The following is a 17,978-nucleotide window of genomic DNA, read 5'->3' as shown; positions in this document are numbered from 1 at the left end:
GTTTGAGGTATCGGGACACGTAGAAGGCGAGTGGTCAATGTTTCCATGGAGGGGACCTCATGACTAGTTAGAAGTTGATCTCTGAGATTATCAAAATCGGGATGTAGGCACAAAGGATCAACACCATGTAAAATTTGTCTAGTTTCATTTGTATATCTTCTAATGGATCCGTTTCCAAAAACATCCTGAGTTCTTCAACAGCAGATTGGGCTTTAGCCATGAAGGACACCATATCATGGTCTGCCATTTTAAGATATGTAAGCTTGTTCGTAGTGTCATAGAGACGTTGAATATCGTTGGCATAAATACTTTGGGCTTTCTTCCAAAAGGAGTGATAAGTTTTGAAAGCCCTCAAAGATACAAGCACTTTGGGTTACACTGATTGCCATAACAGGGCACACAATTGGAAATATGCTTGTTTCCACTGATCAACTTTTTCAGTAGGCACATAGCTTCCATCTTGCTCAAGGTGGTCATAATGCCCTTGGCCAAGGAACCACATTTCAACGGCATCAGATCATGATAGATAATTTTTTCCATTTAGCTTCTCGGAGGTAATTGATTGACTTCCGGAGTAGGAAAAAGTACTGTCAGATGCCATTTTTGAAGAAGACGAGTAGCGGCGGACGGTGGCCAGCGGCGACGGACTGTGGCGCTAGACAGATATTATGAGACAGAAACCAGAGCAGGATCGACCCACTGTGATACCAACTTGAGAATTAAACTATAAAATAATTCTAGAGGACTTAATTGATCCCTATACAATATAATCATGATAAATAGAGTAACCCTTGATATAATATAATCATGATAAATAGGATAATCTTTGACACAATATAATAATAATAAAATAGGATAAATATCCTAACAATAACCATTTCATTTATCTTATAATGAATTGAAGGCAACAATCATGATGATAGGGAATCACACTCCAACCATAAAAAAAGTTCAACCTCAATTTTAATAGCAATCATAACATCCATCAAATTTAGTTTGCAAGTCACAACAATTACAAAGGAAAAACACCAATATATTGCCCTACATTAGTGCAACAAAAAATATTACTACTACAAAGACCTTTCCAAAACACAACTATAATTTTTGAAGCTTTCTTGCTGTCACCACAAAATTAAAGCATCTTAATAACAACACTGTTAGAGGAAGAGATGAGAATTAAAAGGGAATTCTGAAATTTCTTTGCTTGTAAAAGCCAAGTAAAAAAGGATATTTATAAATGCTAATGAAGAGATCTAGATTATTTTCTACGAGTGTTTCTGATTAAGCTCTGTGAAATTTTTTACATCTTTCCTCATTATAAGCTTTTTAGATTTTGTAGACGTTATATAAGGAAACACAAAAGACATGTAGGTATTTCTATAATTTAAACTATACTATTAAATATGGCACCAGCAAAAGCACAACTAGCAATAATCAAGGATAAAGCAATGTATATGAAATTAAATAAGGCGGCCAATTGGTGAGAATTACACATTTTCCATATCATTCAGATGATGTTCAGTAAGTAACTGCCTGAAGGTCATGAATGTGCAGCAACTTTTCCACCCAAAATCTGCAAAGCTCAACTAAAGTGTGACGAGACACAAGGCACCTGAAAACATCCTGCAACCAATACAAAAATATAGTAGTAATTGGAAAATTTAAAAATAAATTGTATGTACTTTCCTGGTTTGGAAATTTAAAAACTTCATCAGCGATCTTCCTAGTCTGTTATAGCCATATTATCTAATGTATACTGCATCTTGGGAATTTTCTGAAGAACACAATTAAGAACTACCATTCCACGTATTAACGTATTGTAGATCGCAGAAAGGTCCAAATATTATCTTCCACTTCAAGAATTCGCATGTCCGTTCAACTTAGAGATTATTTGCATAAGATATTTTAGACAGCTCAAGTATTAATAGTATAACGTAAATCGTTTGTTTTCTTATTTCAAACTTGCATTTATAAATTTTGAAATATATTTTTTATTAATAACAACTTAATTATAGTCTATTTATAAGTAATAACACTTTATCTATAAACAGATTTCACAAAGATTAATTAACTTAGTATATGGTCGATTAGTCTGGTTCTCGATTGTCAGATTTTGACGACGATTCCTTCAAATTTTTCACCAAGGTTGACCATCCAAGTCATAAAGTACATTTACCTTTCCAATTTTGAAGTTTCATTTTAACTTTGTCCATAAAAATAATATATATAACTTTAGGAAGACGGGATTGAGGATTTTAAATTAAGTAGCGATTTAATTATTTATTAAAGATTAATTTAAATGTAATTGTTACTATGTTGTTATTATTATTATTACTTTTATTAAAGCATTATTAAAATACTTGTACATATATAAAAAATTATTTCTCAAACCATCATATCTTACAATGTTCGGAATAAAGTGAAGAAGAAATATAAAATTGAGTGCTGTACTAAAATACAATTCTATTAAACAAAAATTGTTTCTTCTGAATGCAAATCGAACAGATAACTAGACAGTGCAGTGGTTACCTTTTCTATTGACAATTACAAATCTCTCTCTGTTGGTGCGTGTATTACAACAAACATGTCATTTGTTGGTGTGACATTTTTAAGATAACTATTGTTTGAAAACGCATTCTAAAGTTGAATACCCAATGTTGTCTCCTTGATCAAAGACACAGATCTACTTAAGACGACGGTCGCCACATTCCTTTCTTGCCATTAAGTAGACCTTCTTGGTTTGTGGAGGTTATTTCCCAATGGAGAGTTTTCAACAAATTCTCCACTTCACCGATCACACTAGGCTCATCACGTACAATCAAATTACCTCCTGGTCTTAGTATTCTGTCAATCTCTGCTATCACAGGAACAAGATTGCACCTGACAAAACCAAACAACAAAACCACACGTGAATCAATAATGCTTATTGTCTCTGTATGATAAGACTGTTATTTCTGTAAGAAGCTGCTTTAAACTGAACAAATCTTTGCTTCCATTTTTACCTTTTCTTTAGATTTGAGAAAAGATTATCTGCATGCAGTAGATCGTAAGTTCGTGGATAGGTGCTGAAGGATTCACACCAATCATGGTATATGCCAATAAGACCCCGTTCATAGATCACAGGAAGTGTATCAGAAGCATCTATGTTCACAACATTAAATACCCAGACAGGAAGATCCTTCATAGCCGCTGCGAATCTGCATTCACATTAACTTTGATGAATGCGTCCTTATAATCAATGATACAACTGTATTAACAAGGCATGCGTGATAAATTTATAAAGATTAAAAGTATGGCATGCAAATTAATATATACATTCGTGATTGTTGTAGTCCAAGCTGAATCGATATATATACCTACCCTCCATAACTAGCTCGCATGTCCATGATATTTCTGACGTGAGACCAAGATACCCCAATGTTGCCAAGCTCATCGATAACGTTTTTCCAACGTTCATTATCCGCTGCAAAGTCTTGAGAAAGTTTCTGTCCACCTTGCATGTTTGTTAACCAATCTGGGACTTTTTGCAGTCTCTGAGGCCAAGCTTCAGGCCACTTGGTTCCTCTCTCATTGCCAACAGGCAACTTGTGCATGCACGCCTGCAGCGGAACATACCTGCAATATAAAATATCAGTAATCATATTATTGACACTTTCTGCCATGAACCTATACAAGTTGTAAATCAAGAGAGTCGAAAGATTTACCATGCAGCGTTTGGATCATCGTCAGCTTTGCATATAGGAGGTTGGTTTTGCTCTCTTTGATCGTAGCATTCGTTGGTAAGGGGTTTGCGGTAGAAGGCTGCGCCAACTTGATTCAGTTTATCCTTTTTTATGGTTACGAGTTCCCAGCAAACGGCCTTGGTCAATGCGGTCATTTCTAGAGAAAAATAACAAAATGTCAGAGCCTACAGAAATGAAGAGTGTATTCCTTTTTTAATAACAATATGTTTTGCATATATGATACCGTTCCATATATGAGCATCTTCTTCGATCTTTTGGTACACAGGTGTAGCACACCACACAAAATAACCCCCTGGTCTAAGAAGACGATTCAATTCCAAAAGCAACATGCCACCTACAATAGATTCACACACTTGTCTTCAACAACGTGAACAAAGCAAAATCGAAACACTAGGTTCACAAAATGACATACAAAATTAACGAAAGGAAAAGTGTTGGTGAGATTAACAACCATCTTCGTGCCAAGGTACACGACAACGTGCACAATGAATGAGATCAAAGGCTTGACTGGGGAATTGCAACCTTTGAGTGCCCATGACGGCCGATATTGCCGGTATCCCTCTCTCAAGGGCAAACTGCACTTGTGCTTCATGCTCATCTTTGGGTGCAAAAGACATGGCAATAACATCCCTCTCAAAGAGAAAACCTCCAAAACTGCCAACCCCACACCCAACATCCAAAATCACTCTAGTGTGCTTTCCCCATCCAATACTCGGTTCGGCCTGTGTAACAATTACAAGTTCTTATTTTCAACAATCATGCGGAAGTTGTAATAAAACTTTGCTCTACGAGTTTATATATATATTATATATATATATATATATATATATATATATATGTGTGTGTGTGTGTGTGTGTGTGTAATAAAATTACCTGTTGAAGAAAATCAATGTAGTGGAGAGCACCGTGAATGAACTGGGTGCCCCCTCCCGGGAACGTCAAGAATTCACCCTTCAACTTCATCCAGTTTTGGTGTCCCTTCACGTCTGCTAAGAGAGTGTGTGGTACGTTGTGGAACCATACCTGTTACAAACACATGGTTACTAAAACTTCAATTTTCAGAAGGAAAATATACTTTCACACACTACATTTTCTTCTTTTAAAAAATTCATTCTTTTTATGACTAAATTTAGGTATATGAAACGAAAGAAATATATATATATATATATATATATATATATATATATATATATATATATATATATATATATAATATACAAATTACTAATTAAGTATTTAGATAAAATGTTAATAAATGTATATAGGAAAAAAAATATTCTGACACCAGCTTTATAAATACATAAGAACAACTGTAATTAATAATAAAATATTAAGTTAAGATATTAAATTAAATTATTGAATATTTATTATAGAGAGTTGTTAATGTTAATATATATTATATATTATATATTATTAAAAAGAGTTTTTAAAAGACTGTATTTTTTAAGAAATGTCCGAAGTATTATTTTTTTTTTAGAAAAGTAATTAATATTTCAAGTTAAACTCAAAGAAAGATAATAATTTTACTTAGATTTTAAAACTATAGGCATTTGACATAAGATTTTAATTATATTATACTTAATAATTTAATTTAATATTTCATTATTAAAAAATGATGTCAAATGAATATATATTTTAAAATATGTGTATGATTCCTCAAATTAAACTGTAATAAAGAATTTTTAAAATATATTATATGGTATTTCATTGATTTTGTAAGCGTTGAATAAATATGATTTTAACGAACTTATCTTTCTTTCAAACATTTCTACCTTCGATCCTGATATTTTAACAACAAATTTTAACAATTTTTTGATAATGGGCCACATGTCATTGTTTTATTGGTCTGTTTGAATTTATTTTCAGAAAAATATTTGAAACCAACCTATCATAAGTCAATGTGTTGTCAAAAAAATTGTTAAAAAAGAATTGTTAAAAAAGAGATTTCCTTTTACCTTATCTCTGCTGGCAGGCCATTGGATTGGTATTTTGTAACCCTTGGGAAGTGGGACGAGGCAAGTTGGTGCATCCTCAGGGCAGTGCCTCTCTCTGTGTACGAAGTGTTTTCTAGTTGAAGTTTTCAAATACTTGTCATTATCCAAACACGGAATATAATCACCACCAGTTGAGACATTGCACAGACTCCACTTCAAATCTTGCATCGGCACTTCACCCGATTCCTCCTTCTGTTTCTTCTTCTCACCCTCATCGGACTTTTCCGTTTCCGTTGAGGTTTCTGTTGCCGTTTCTGTTTCCCTTGCGGTTTCCTTCTTCAACACTTGGCCCCATTTTCTTACATGCCCTTCCTTTTTCTTTTCCTTTTCTCCACCTTCATCTTGCTCCCTTTCTTTTGGTTCTTTCTCCGCCACCTCACCTTTGTCTTCCCTTAGTTGTTGCACATTCTCTTCATCGTCATTGCCCTTACTTCCTTGCACATCAAAGTTTTGTTGACCCCCACTCGTGCCCTCTTCTTGGTTTTCTCTCGTGTTCACGTTCTCAGCTTCTGCATTTTGTTTTGTATTTGGGTTTTCTTTTTCGTCTTGTGCCATGTTCTGGTTCTCTTCTTCACCCTTTTGCTCCCCTTCAGATACTTGAACACTTTGCGCGTCTTTCTCACTCTTATCACTTTTCTGATCATTCACCACACCTGCGCCAGCTTCGTTTGCACTCGAAACTTCTTTCTTATCGCTGTTTCCACCTTCATTTGCTATGGCGTCGTCGGGGAGGTTGCCAGGGTTGTCCCCATATACATTATTACCTTCCTTTTGCTCATGGCTTTCGGTGACAGATTCACTTGACTCTTCTGTGGTACTTGTGGTCGTTTCACGAGGCTCTTCAAAGATATTTACGGCGGTTTCACGTAGCTCTCCTGCGATATTTGTGGCGGTTTCACGTGGCTCTTCTGAGACATTTGTGGCGGTTTCACGTGGCTCTTCTGAGACATTTGTGGTTGTTTCACGTGACGATTCGTCCGCGATATGTGTGGTGATTTCAAGGGGATCATCTTGTTGGATGGTGTTTGTCGTTGATGTGGTGGTGGTGGTTTCAGGTGTGTCTTCGGCGAGATCTTGAGTGTTGGTGGCTTCAGAGTTGTTATCATCAATGGCTGTGTGTGTTTTAGGTGTGACGACGGAGTTGGAGGTTAGCATCCATATGCCCAAAACACAAAGCGCGGTGAAGATGAGTGTTGTTAAGGTTGATGAGTAAGAAGTTGATGATGACGATCTCCTGGATCGTGATTTGGAGGGTTGGGCCATGGGTGTGTGTTGTGTTGGATTTGTTGGTGAAGATAGATATGAGAGTGAAATTGGAAGAGATTAACGAGAGTTGCTGAGAGGTTTGAGAGATGTTTGTGGAGGAAGATTAAGGAGAGAATGAAATTGTTCGTACGTTGGGAGTTGGAAAGTATCAATGATCCAATAGAGTCGGAGTAGGGAGGTTGTTGAGACAACTTGGTTGCTATCTAATGTATGTTCCACTGTGTATGTTCCTCTAAGAAATCGCACACACCAGACACAGAATTGGCTATCACTTATGCAATATAATCATGAGAAATGTTTTAAGTTGAACAAAGTCAATAACGACCTTCTTGCATTCTTAAGATATGTATATAAAAATACATGTAAAGAAAAAAGGAAAAAGCTAGGTTGCCATCCCACAAGGAATGGTAAATAAACACATCTTAGTGATGCACGTATCTCTCAATAATAAAAAAGTGATTCTTATTTAATTTTTTCTCATACACATCCAATATATATACATAAATCCTTTCTGACAATTTTGAAAAAAAATAAAAAATCAGAATTAAAACTTAATAAATGTATAATTATAATAAATAAGAATTTTTTTTCTTAAATATCTCAACACTATCGGTTTGAAACATATGATATGCAATATGTTTGGTTCTATCATGTTATATTAGATGATGAGATAGGCTAATTGAAAAATTAATTATTGTTACAATATAGTTTCACAAGTCTATACTTTTTTATCTTCAAATCTTTCAATATAACTTTTACACACAATAGCTCACATATTTCATGAGTTGTCTGAAATTCTACTTCAGCATTGGTTTCGGTTACTACAATTTTTTTTTACTCTTCTAATGTATTTCCACCAAAGAAAGTGTAATAACGACTATAGTCAATCTTCTATCAACAACTGAACCTATATAATCAATATCAATATATGTTTAAAGACTGACATTTTTGTTTCTTCTAAAAAAAAATTCTTTTTTTTGCTGTTCTTTTCAAATACTAAACAATCCTTAAAATAACTTGTAAATGTTTTGCTTTTGCTTGATGCATAACCTGACTTACTAAACTCACAACAAAAGTAACAGCAGGTCTAATGTGAAATGAATAAATAAATCTTCTTACAAGTCTTTGATACATTTTCTTTATCAATAACCATATCATCCTCGTTTATAAAGAAAACCGCACAAAGTAACTTAGAGAAAATAAAATATAATTTAAAATGATAAAGGATATTTGATAAATTATTATAAAGTATTACAATTGGTTTTTTGGTTTTTCTCAGATGCCTCATATTCATAAATTTATATTATGATATATTATTATGTAAAATCTATTATAACTTCAATTTTTTCTTTTGCAACATGATAAGAAAACAAACCACGACACAATTATAAATTTATTAAAATTAAACTTTAATATATTAATGAAGAGAAGAAATCTAGAGAAACTTTAATATAAAATAATGATATTTTGTTGAATATGGATGAAAGTAGATATTCTTTTATAAAAAAATAAATTATAATGTTTAAAAATGAATATATAAATTTAACCAATGCCTGAAAGAATCAATTGACCCCATCACGAAAGCTAAAATTATACAAATCAATACGTAATTTTTAAGACTCATGGCAGCAAACTAATAGTAGGAAAGTTAATTCGAGCCCCCAGATTTTTTTTTTCTAACTGAATCTTCTTTTTCTTTTTCCCAACTTTTGTTCCAGTAACATCCTTTTACATTGGTTTGCTTTGATAGTTTTAGAAATGAAATTACAAAATGTTTAACAAATTTTGCACCTGAAGTTTAATTTCTAGGACGTCTCACCCAGCCTCATGGAATATTCTTAAAAAAATGACAACGTGGTCATAGAAATTTGTGGGGTGGAAGAAGTTAAAGCCATTGGGCTTAATTTTGAGCCTAGAGAGGTGTTTGAGCGTCAACGTTTACCTCATGCACTCCCACATTTTCTTCGTGCATACTTTCAAATTTTTAAAATGGTTATTTTATCCATAGTAAGAGTGACTTTCAAATTACATCGAATAAGATTTTTGGAATTTTCAGAATAGAATTTTTTAAACAAGATTTTCATAATTTTATTTCTGGAATAAGTTTTTTGAAATGAAAATTTTAGAACAAACTTTCGAAATTTCAGAATGGTATTCTGAAACACCCTTACAATAAATATGTTTTAGAAAGAGTTTTCAAAAACCACATGAAATACGTTCCAAAAAGAACTTTCCGGAATGTAATTTTTTTGGTATTTTCTTTCTTCTTCTTTTGTAGCAAATAATAATACGACACAATAGTAACGAGTATTTTAGTCTTTTCCTCTTACTTTTGGGTGCAGTTAGTAATATTGAAGATGCAGGAAGGAATAGCTTGGTCCTTTTGAATGCATCTAGAAAATAGTTCGACTTTTTCTTTTTTCACCTCTATAATTACTACCTCCATCTCATATTAACAGTAAAAGAATTAAATACCCTCCTCCCTCCCTCAGGTCATCTCTACAGCTCTGGCCACAATTTTGAGACTCAAATGAACTATTAACAATATTTAGCTATTGATATTTTAAGAAAGAATTACCTTTAACTCTTCAACTTTATTAAAACAATCTTATTAACATATATTGTAGAGAGAAATAACGTTAATTAACTTGACCATTAAATTACAGAAATATACTAAACAGAAGATGAAAATTGAGAGTGGCGAAAAATTCTAAAATGCATTGGGTTTTGTTGGAGTTTTGAAAAGGGGATGTACGTGTGGCTATTAAGAAGGAAAAGAGCTTTAATCAGATATCAAACGAAATTTTGGCACAATGGACAAACTGAATCTGGATTATTGAAGTATGGACATAAGAATGTGCACAAAAGTAGACAAAAATGGTAAAATATGTTGCAGACAATGATATGTTCAATGGGGAGTTTTGGCTATAATGGTGAATTCTCAAAACTTTTGGGACAACCCAAACCAACAAGGTTTATGCATTGTGGTTCTCCATCTTTCCTTCTTCTTCCAAGTTTTTGTTTCTGTAATTGCCAACTTTTTGTTATGATTCTAAGTTAGATCTAGGATCATTTTTACTCAATAATAATGTAAAAAGAATATTCTAGTGATATTTCACATAATTTCTTTTATCTGTAAAAAATAAATATATTAAATAAATGGAATTTGATAATTTCAATTTATACATAAAGTAATATATACAAAATAAAAAACAATACTATAAAAATATAATCTCATCTTAGTAATAATAATTAGGGATTTTTTTTTTATTAAATATTATTTTATTTTACTATGATGGATTATAAAGAAAATATTTACTATTACATTCACATCAACATACAACTCTTTAATTTATAGCATATTTAGAATAGGAAAATGACACTTGAACAACCATTTTTGACAACATTTAGACACGCGCACACGTGTCTAAATTTGAGTGGTCCAGTTGGAAAAATTAAATGAAAATGGACCACTCAAATTTAGACACGTGTGCGCGTGTCTAAATGTTGTCAAAAATGGTTGTTCAAGTGTCATTTTCCTTTAGAATATGACATTGGTTGGTGTCATCTGGATATCTACTCTATAAATTTATATCATAATTCAAATTGTCTGTAAATCAAAATATATATTTATTTATTATGAAAATAATTTATAATATATATATATATATATATATATATATATATATTATAACAATTTTTATTTGTTATTAATTTTATCATATAAAAATATTTTTTTTATACAATGTAGATCAAAATAGTAGCTATACAAATTATAACACAACTTGAAAAGTGAAAATCTCACCTTTTCCACTCTCTCAATTAAAAATTCTTAAAATGATCTTCTTCTTTTTTTTTCATTTCACAAAATTTAGTGTTGTAGCAAAAGTTATTTTTTTCTTCTTGAATTTTATAAAATTATCATCTTTTATAATTCTACATTTAATCCTTTTAACTTTCTATTAATTGTACCTACCATTTCCATCTCTATCTCTAAACCAATCTCGTTATATTTATTAAAAGAAATGGTCCTAGTAATGAATTTCATTATATCACAATTATTACTAATTAAACGTGTGCCTCAAGTCATAATTGCTTCATCTTAACTTGTAGTAGTTTTTATGTTTCAAGTCTATATGTGTAGCTGAGCTGAATATATTCGAAACGTTTTTATCCAACTCAAATCAAAATTTCTCCTGTGAAAGGGTATTATGTTCCATATGAAACAAACTATATTACAATTAAATTGTTTATGGTAAATCTAAAATATATTTTATGTGATAAATTCTATTTATGACGTTATTTATATGTTTTAAAATATTCATTAATAATAACTTTTAATCATACAAAAGATACTTACCAAAATGCTAGTGTTTCTTGAAGAAAAAACATTTTAAAGATTTTACAACAATTTGTTATCAATTTCTTGAAAATCTAAAAAAATTGTTTTTGTTTTTGTTCGTATCGATTTTCGTTAGAAATACTTAAATCTTTAAGTCGTTGATAAAAGAGATTTATTATGAAAACGAGTTACGGAGAGAGAATAATTTCGGAAATGACTTTTTATGTAGATATTTTTATATTTTTTGGATAGGAAATCTTGGCCAAATAAAAACATTTCTAATGTTCAAATTTTGTTTTGTAGCCTTTATTTTATAGCTGATACTCTTGATTTTGTCTTTATATCATCGATTCCTTAAATAATGATGTCTCACTTTACGATAAGTTAAAGTAAAATACTATTTCGAACTCTGACCAATTTAAAGGGGTAAATTATGTGTCAAAAAATTTATTTACATACTTAAACAAAACATTTCACTTGAAAACTAATAAACTTTTACCACTTAAAATAGGCAAGTCATTTTATGATACTTAAGAATTCGAACATAATTATGTTCAAATCCTTGAAAATAGTACAATTAAGAGAAAAAAAGACTTTACTGAGTTAAAACCAAAATCTAACATATTTAAAAACCCCAAAATTATTGATGTATAAAATGAAAACTCCTTTGCAAGAGCGTATGTACGACATTATTCCTATTACAAGAAACATTTCTGTGATGTTTTAATCAATCAATAAGAAAACAATGTGAAAGTTTTCTGATCAACAATATTTTTTGTAATCAAACATGGCGATTTCAAGGTCTGGCTTTTTGTTATTGTTTTTTTATGACCAAGGTTTGAATGAAAAGAGTTGAAGTTTGATTTGAGTGGTGGAATATAAAGGAGTTTGTTGGTGAGGTCACTGTAGATTTCATGGGTCATTTCGTATGATTAATTAATGAAAAGAATGATAATGAAAAAAGAAAGGTTGCCGTGTTATGGCCCACATCCAATAGAGAGGGAGATTAATTCACTGTGGTGCTGTGAATTTGTGACGCACCCATATCTTATTAATGGTATTTTTGGTGCATTGGTTTCCAACCTAGCTCGATCCAATGAAAAAGTTGATCAGATTCTCCTCTAACATCTTTGCTTTCTTTCTTTGTTTTTTCTCTACCATATAATAATTAATTAATACCCAATCAAGGCATGGGACTCATCACTCAAACTCAAAGGTTACTGTGAAAATAAACTCAACATATATAAATATTTTCATCTTCTTTTAAATCCCCATATTTACTTTACTATAGGTAAATACATCGAAAGAAGAAAAGGGTACCTAATAATAGAAACACACAGCTACACCAAATTCCTTAATTTCATCATAGATCAGTTATCAACTTCTGATTAGGTTTTGTTGGTTATTTTATTGAAGGAAAGGTTGAGAGAGTGGAACAGAGAAAAATGAGAGAGTGGAACAGAGGAATATAAAACTGCTTGATATTAATTTTTGGAGTGCAATTGCTTTTATAAAGCAAATAAGTGAACGTAAATGTACGAAAATGTTGGCCTCTATAACCACTAACAAACTAGTGCTCTTAGTGCCTAGAAAATAGCAAATAAATTCTACTAGTCAACATGACTTTTATTTTCCTAAAAAATAGCATAACATATAATTTTAATTTTTTTTAATTTCCAATAGTCATTAATCAACACTCCTCCTTGACTTTGGAACTGCAAACTCCAAGCTTTTGTCTCAAGAACTCAAATCTAGATTTTGGAAGTGCCTTGGTTAGGATATCAGCAACTTGATCTTCTGATTTGCAGTAGACTAGTTTCACTTGTCCTTCTCTTTGAACTTCTCTTAAAAGGAAAAGTTTTATCTTAAAATGCTTTGTTTTGCCATGAAAAACAGGATTATTGGCAATTGAAATTGCAGCTTGATTATCAACAAAAATCTTTGTGCTGTCTTCTTGTTCTATGTGTAAATCAGCCATGATCTTCCTTATCCAGACAGTTTGATTTACAGCAGCTGCAGCAGCAACATACTCTGCTTCTGCTGTTGATTGAGCTATAATTTCTTGTTTTTTGGAACACCATGAAAAAACTCCAGAACCAAGTGAGAAACAATAACCAGAAGTGCTTCTCATATCATCAACACATCCTGCCCAATCACTATCTGAATAACCATGAAAACTTAAGCTTTCAACTTTCTTGAACCGTATACCATAATCAATTGTGCCTTTAACATATCTAAGAATTCTTTTTGCTGCTTGAAAATGAATTTCACTAGCACAATGCATGTACCTTGATAACAAACTCACTGAATGCATGATGTCTGGTCTGGTGGCAGTTAAATACATTAAGCATCCAATTAAGGATCTAAACAGCTTTTCATCAACCTTTTCAGCACCATCTTCTCTGCAGAACTTTTCTTTTTGGTTCATTGGAGTTGCAGCTGACTTACACTCTCCCATGTTGAACTTCATAAGCACTTCCTTTGCATACTTTTCTTGGCACACAAATATTTCATTCTTCTTTTGTTGCACTTGCATACCAAGAAAAAATGTCATCTTTCCAAGGTCTGTCATTTCAAAAACATTTTCCATTTCTTCTTTAAACTTGTCAATCATCTCCTTACAATTTCCTGTAACAAATAAGTCATCAACATACAGAGATATCATAAGTATATCTTCATTCACCTTTTTAATATATAAGGTGTACTCACTCAGACTTTTCACAAAGCCTAAGCTCATTAAATGTGCATCAATTCTGCTATACCAAGACCTTGGTGCTTGTTTCAAACCATATAATGCCTTTTTCAGTAGATAAACCTTGTCTTCTTGTCCTTGAAGAGCAAAACCTTCTGGCTGTTCCACAAAAATTTCTTCCTCCAAATATCCATTCAAAAATGCTGATTTTACATCCAATTGATGTATAAGCCAGCCCTTTTGTGCAACTAGTGCTAGCAGCAATCTTATTGTGTCTAACCTGGCAACTGGGGCAAATGTTTCAGAGAAATCCACCCCAAACATCTGAGCATATCCCTTGACAACAAGTCTTGCCTTGTACTTGTTCACAGAACCATCGGGATTGAACTTGGTTCTATAAACCCACTTTACTCCAATGGCCTTCTTATGACTAGGTCTATCCACCAACTCCCACGTCTGATTTTTTTCAATCATTTTGAGCTCCTCTTCCATAGCATTTATCCATTTTTTGTCAGTTGCAGCCTCTTCATATCCACCAGGTTCCATGACAGCAACATTACACCTTTGATAGATGTCAGAAAGCAATCTTGTTCCTCTGACAGGTTCATCATCCACATCTTCATTCTCCTCCTGCAATCCAAGGTCATTGTTGCCTTTCCAGTTCAAACAATCAAATTGTTCAAGGAATTTGTTGTCTTTCCAGCTCCAACAGTCAAACTCCAAGAATTTCACATCCCTGCTAACAATGACTTTGTTTTTGTGTGGAAGATAGATCCTGTAGGCCTTTGAAATCAAGCTATAGCCTACAAAAATTCCAGGTTCTGCTTTCTTGTCCAATTTGTCTCTCTTAATATGAGGAATATAAGAGAAACACAAGCAACCAAATATCTTTAAATTAAAGAGCTCAGGTTTGTAACCGTACCATGCTTCAAAAGGCGTTCTCTGTTGTAAAGCTTTTGTTGGCAATCTATTGAGTAAAAACACTGCAGTATTTACAGCCTCTGCCCAGAATTTTTTAGGCAAATCTTTGTCATGAAGTAAGCACCTAGCCATCTCCATAATTGTCCGATTTTTCCTTTCTGCGGTGCCATTTTGCTGAGGTGAATAAGGGGCTGTAAGCTGGTGTTCTATACCTGTATCTTCACAAAACTTGTTAAACTTTTTTGAAGTATATTCAGTTCCATTGTCGGATCTGATCATCTGCATTTTGCACTTGCTTTGATTTTCCACCAAAGTTTTAAACTTCCAAAAAATGTCAGCAACTTCATATTTAAACTTCATAAAATATATCCAACACATTCTTGTCATGTCATCAATGAAAATAATATAATACCTACTGCCATTCAATGATGGTGTGCTCATAGGTCCTCCAACATCTGTATGTATCAATTGTAGATTTTGTATAGCCCTCCAAGTCTTGTTTTGTGGAAATGGGAGTCTTGTTTGCTTTCCATACTGACAAGCAATGCATGTAGGAGATTCTTCTTCTATATCAGGTAAGCCTCTGACCATGTTATTCTTCTTCAAGAATATTAGAGCACTGTGGTGAAAATGGCCCAATCTTTTATGCCAAAGTATTGTATTGCTGACCTCTTTGTGCACTGCAGCATGTTCTTCACTCATGAAGTCCAAAGCAAAGCTTTTTCTTTTCATTCTAACTTTAAATACTTCCTTGCCTGCTGAATCTTTGATTATGCAGTTTTTATCTTCAAACAACACCTTATAACCTTTTTCAAGCAATTGAGGAACACTCAACAGGTTTTGGTTAATTTCTGGAACATATAAAACATCTGAAATTAGTTTCAAACCTGTTTGACCTTCAATTGCCACTGTTCCTTTGCCTTTTACTGCAATATATGCTCCATTACCTACTCTGACTTTAGAAAGTGCAGTTTTGTCAAGTTCTTTAAAGAGCTCTCGATCATAACTCATATGATTTGTGCAACCACTGTCTATGAGCCAACTTTCTGTGGAGCTATTGGCAGCAAAGCATGTAACAGCAAACAATTGTTCCTCTTGTGGTTGATCCTCAGCAACCTTAACTTCTCCTTGTTGTTGATGAGATTTGCAAATCTTTTCCATGTGCCCTAGCTGCCCACACTTATGACACTTTACATCAGGTCTCCACCAGCACCTTTTTTGTGGATGATTGGTTTTTTTACAATGAGGACAAGGTGGAAAAACCTGATTATCATTACTCTTGTTGATCTTGTTTAATCTTCCAGGTTTGGTGTAATTGTTCTGCTTCTTTTTCTGTTTATTGCCATTGCTCTGGAATTGGACTTGAAAAGCACCCTCCACAGATCCTTCTTGCCTCATAAGTCTTCTTTGCTCTTGGGCCTGTAAGGCATGCATCACCTCTGCCAAAGTGATTTTAGATAGATCCTTTGTGTTCTCCAAGGTAGCTATAGAAGCTTCATATCTCTCTGGTACTGATACAAGAATTTTTTCAACAATTCTTGAATCAGAAAAAACGGTGCCCAGCAATCGTACTTTGTTGGCAATGCCAAGCAATGTATTTGAGTACTCTTTTATGGTGTCTGATTCTTTCATTCGCTGCAGCTCAAATTCTCTCATTAAATTCAATACTTGCATGCTTCTAATCCTCTCATCTCCTGCATATTCTTCCTTCAAGTAATCCCAAATTGCTTTTGCTGTGTTGTGAGACATGATCCTGGTGAAAATTATTTTTGAAACACCAGAAAATAAACATGCCTTTGCCTTTGCTTTTCTGGTTTTTTTCTCCTTGTAGGTTTTCATCTGGGCTATAGTGGGGTTGTCGGGCAGCGGAGCAATTTCGTAATCCTCCTCCACTGCTTCCCAAAGATCCAAAGCCTCTAGGAAGTTCTGCATTTTTATGGCCCAGAGATCATAGTTATCTCCATCAAAGATAGGAGGAGCAACTTGAGAGAAACTTGTTTCAGCATCCATAGGTCCCGTAAGACGTAGCTCTAGATACCAATTTGTTGGTTATTTTATTGAAGGAAAGGTTGAGAGAGTGGAACAGAGAAAAATGAGAGAGTGGAACAGAGGAATATAAAACTGCTTGATATTAATTTTTGGAGTGCAATTGCTTTTATAAAGCAAATAAGTGAACGTAAATGTACGAAAATGTTGGCCTCTATAACCACTAACAAACTAGTGCTCTTAGTGCCTAGAAAATAGCAAATAAATTCTACTAGTCAACATGACTTTTATTTTCCTAAAAAATAGCATAACATATAATTTTAATTTTTTTTAATTTCCAATAGTCATTAATCAACAGGTTTTCTGTGGCTGGTGTCTCATTTTTCCTATTCTGGCACTTGATTCCAGTCCCAACAAGCAATTAGTGTTTATATAGCTTAACTTTGTTCTATATCTGAACATGTACAACTATCCGATATGTAGGTTTAGGTTTAGGGACAATTAAGTTTGGAATATTGAGAGTAAAATATGCATATAAATTTTTAAAAGTGTCTTGTTGAGAACAAGCAAGTATCGTTGATAGAGACAAAGGAATTCATATTGCATTGACGAAGCAGCACAAAAATAAAATAATGAAAAGAAGGTGGTGGTTCATGCAAAAGTTGATGTTGCCATCTTACTATTTTGGGCGGTGCATCACTTTCACCATTCATTGAGACCATAGTATATATGGATGGTACTAATCACCTGCCTGTCCAATCCAGGCAGTTTCAAATTTATGGAAATTCCAGACCCACGAATAATAATTATAAAATACAATGCGTATCCCCGTTTCCAACGTAATCTTTCATCAATTAATTAAATTAACACTTCATTAAAAAAAACAAAACAATATTTTTATTGGAGGGTTTGGAATTTCTTGCTGGGGACAAGCCCGTGTGGCGACATGCACGCTGCTGGTTTTTGATAACACAGACCCTACATTGAGTTCAAGAAAATCATTAACACATTTGATCATAACAAATTATACCATT

General features: G+C 33.1%; 1 protein-coding gene across 2 annotated transcripts; it reads right to left on the bottom strand.

Annotated features, from left to right (window-relative positions):
* Positions 1-2,566: 2,566 nt before the first annotated feature.
* Positions 2,567-7,280, bottom strand: LOC124821000 (putative methyltransferase PMT23). Of its 2 annotated transcripts, XM_088104600.1 has the most exons (10): positions 6,637-7,280; positions 6,341-6,501; positions 5,699-6,301; positions 4,617-4,766; positions 4,195-4,465; positions 3,967-4,077; positions 3,705-3,879; positions 3,361-3,615; positions 3,003-3,197; positions 2,567-2,880 (listed from the first exon to the last, which is right to left on the bottom strand). In XM_088104600.1, exons 1-10 carry the CDS (start codon positions 6,998-7,000, stop codon positions 2,688-2,690), a joined length of 2,478 nt encoding a protein of 825 aa, XP_087960726.1. In that variant the 5' UTR covers positions 7,001-7,280; the 3' UTR covers positions 2,567-2,687. The 2 variants fall into 2 exon arrangements, with proteins under 2 accessions (XP_087960726.1, XP_047148751.1); XM_047292795.2 differs by having other exon boundaries at positions 5,699-7,280.
* Between the last annotated feature and the right edge of the window lie 10,698 nt (positions 7,281-17,978).

The sequence above is a fragment of the Vigna umbellata genome, chromosome 1 (assembly GCF_029865625.1).
Source record: "Vigna umbellata cultivar VRB3 chromosome 1, Vumbellata_1.0, whole genome shotgun sequence".
NCBI lineage: Eukaryota > Viridiplantae > Streptophyta > Magnoliopsida > Fabales > Fabaceae > Vigna > Vigna umbellata.
This window is presented reverse-complemented; position numbering and strand designations above follow the sequence as displayed.

Bases quoted from the DNA above. Each gene is read 5' to 3' on its own strand.
- LOC124821000 (XM_047292795.2), bottom strand. From the start codon at position 7,000: ATGGCCCAACCCTCCAAATCACGATCCAGGAGATCGTCATCATCAACT. The intron at 4,078-4,194 runs GTTGTTAATCTC...AATCTATTGTAG, and splicing joins TGTACCTTGGCACGAAGATG to GTGGCATGTTGCTTTTGGAA. The intron at 3,616-3,704 runs GTAAATCTTTCG...TTTATATTGCAG, and splicing joins GATGATCCAAACGCTGCATG to GTATGTTCCGCTGCAGGCGT.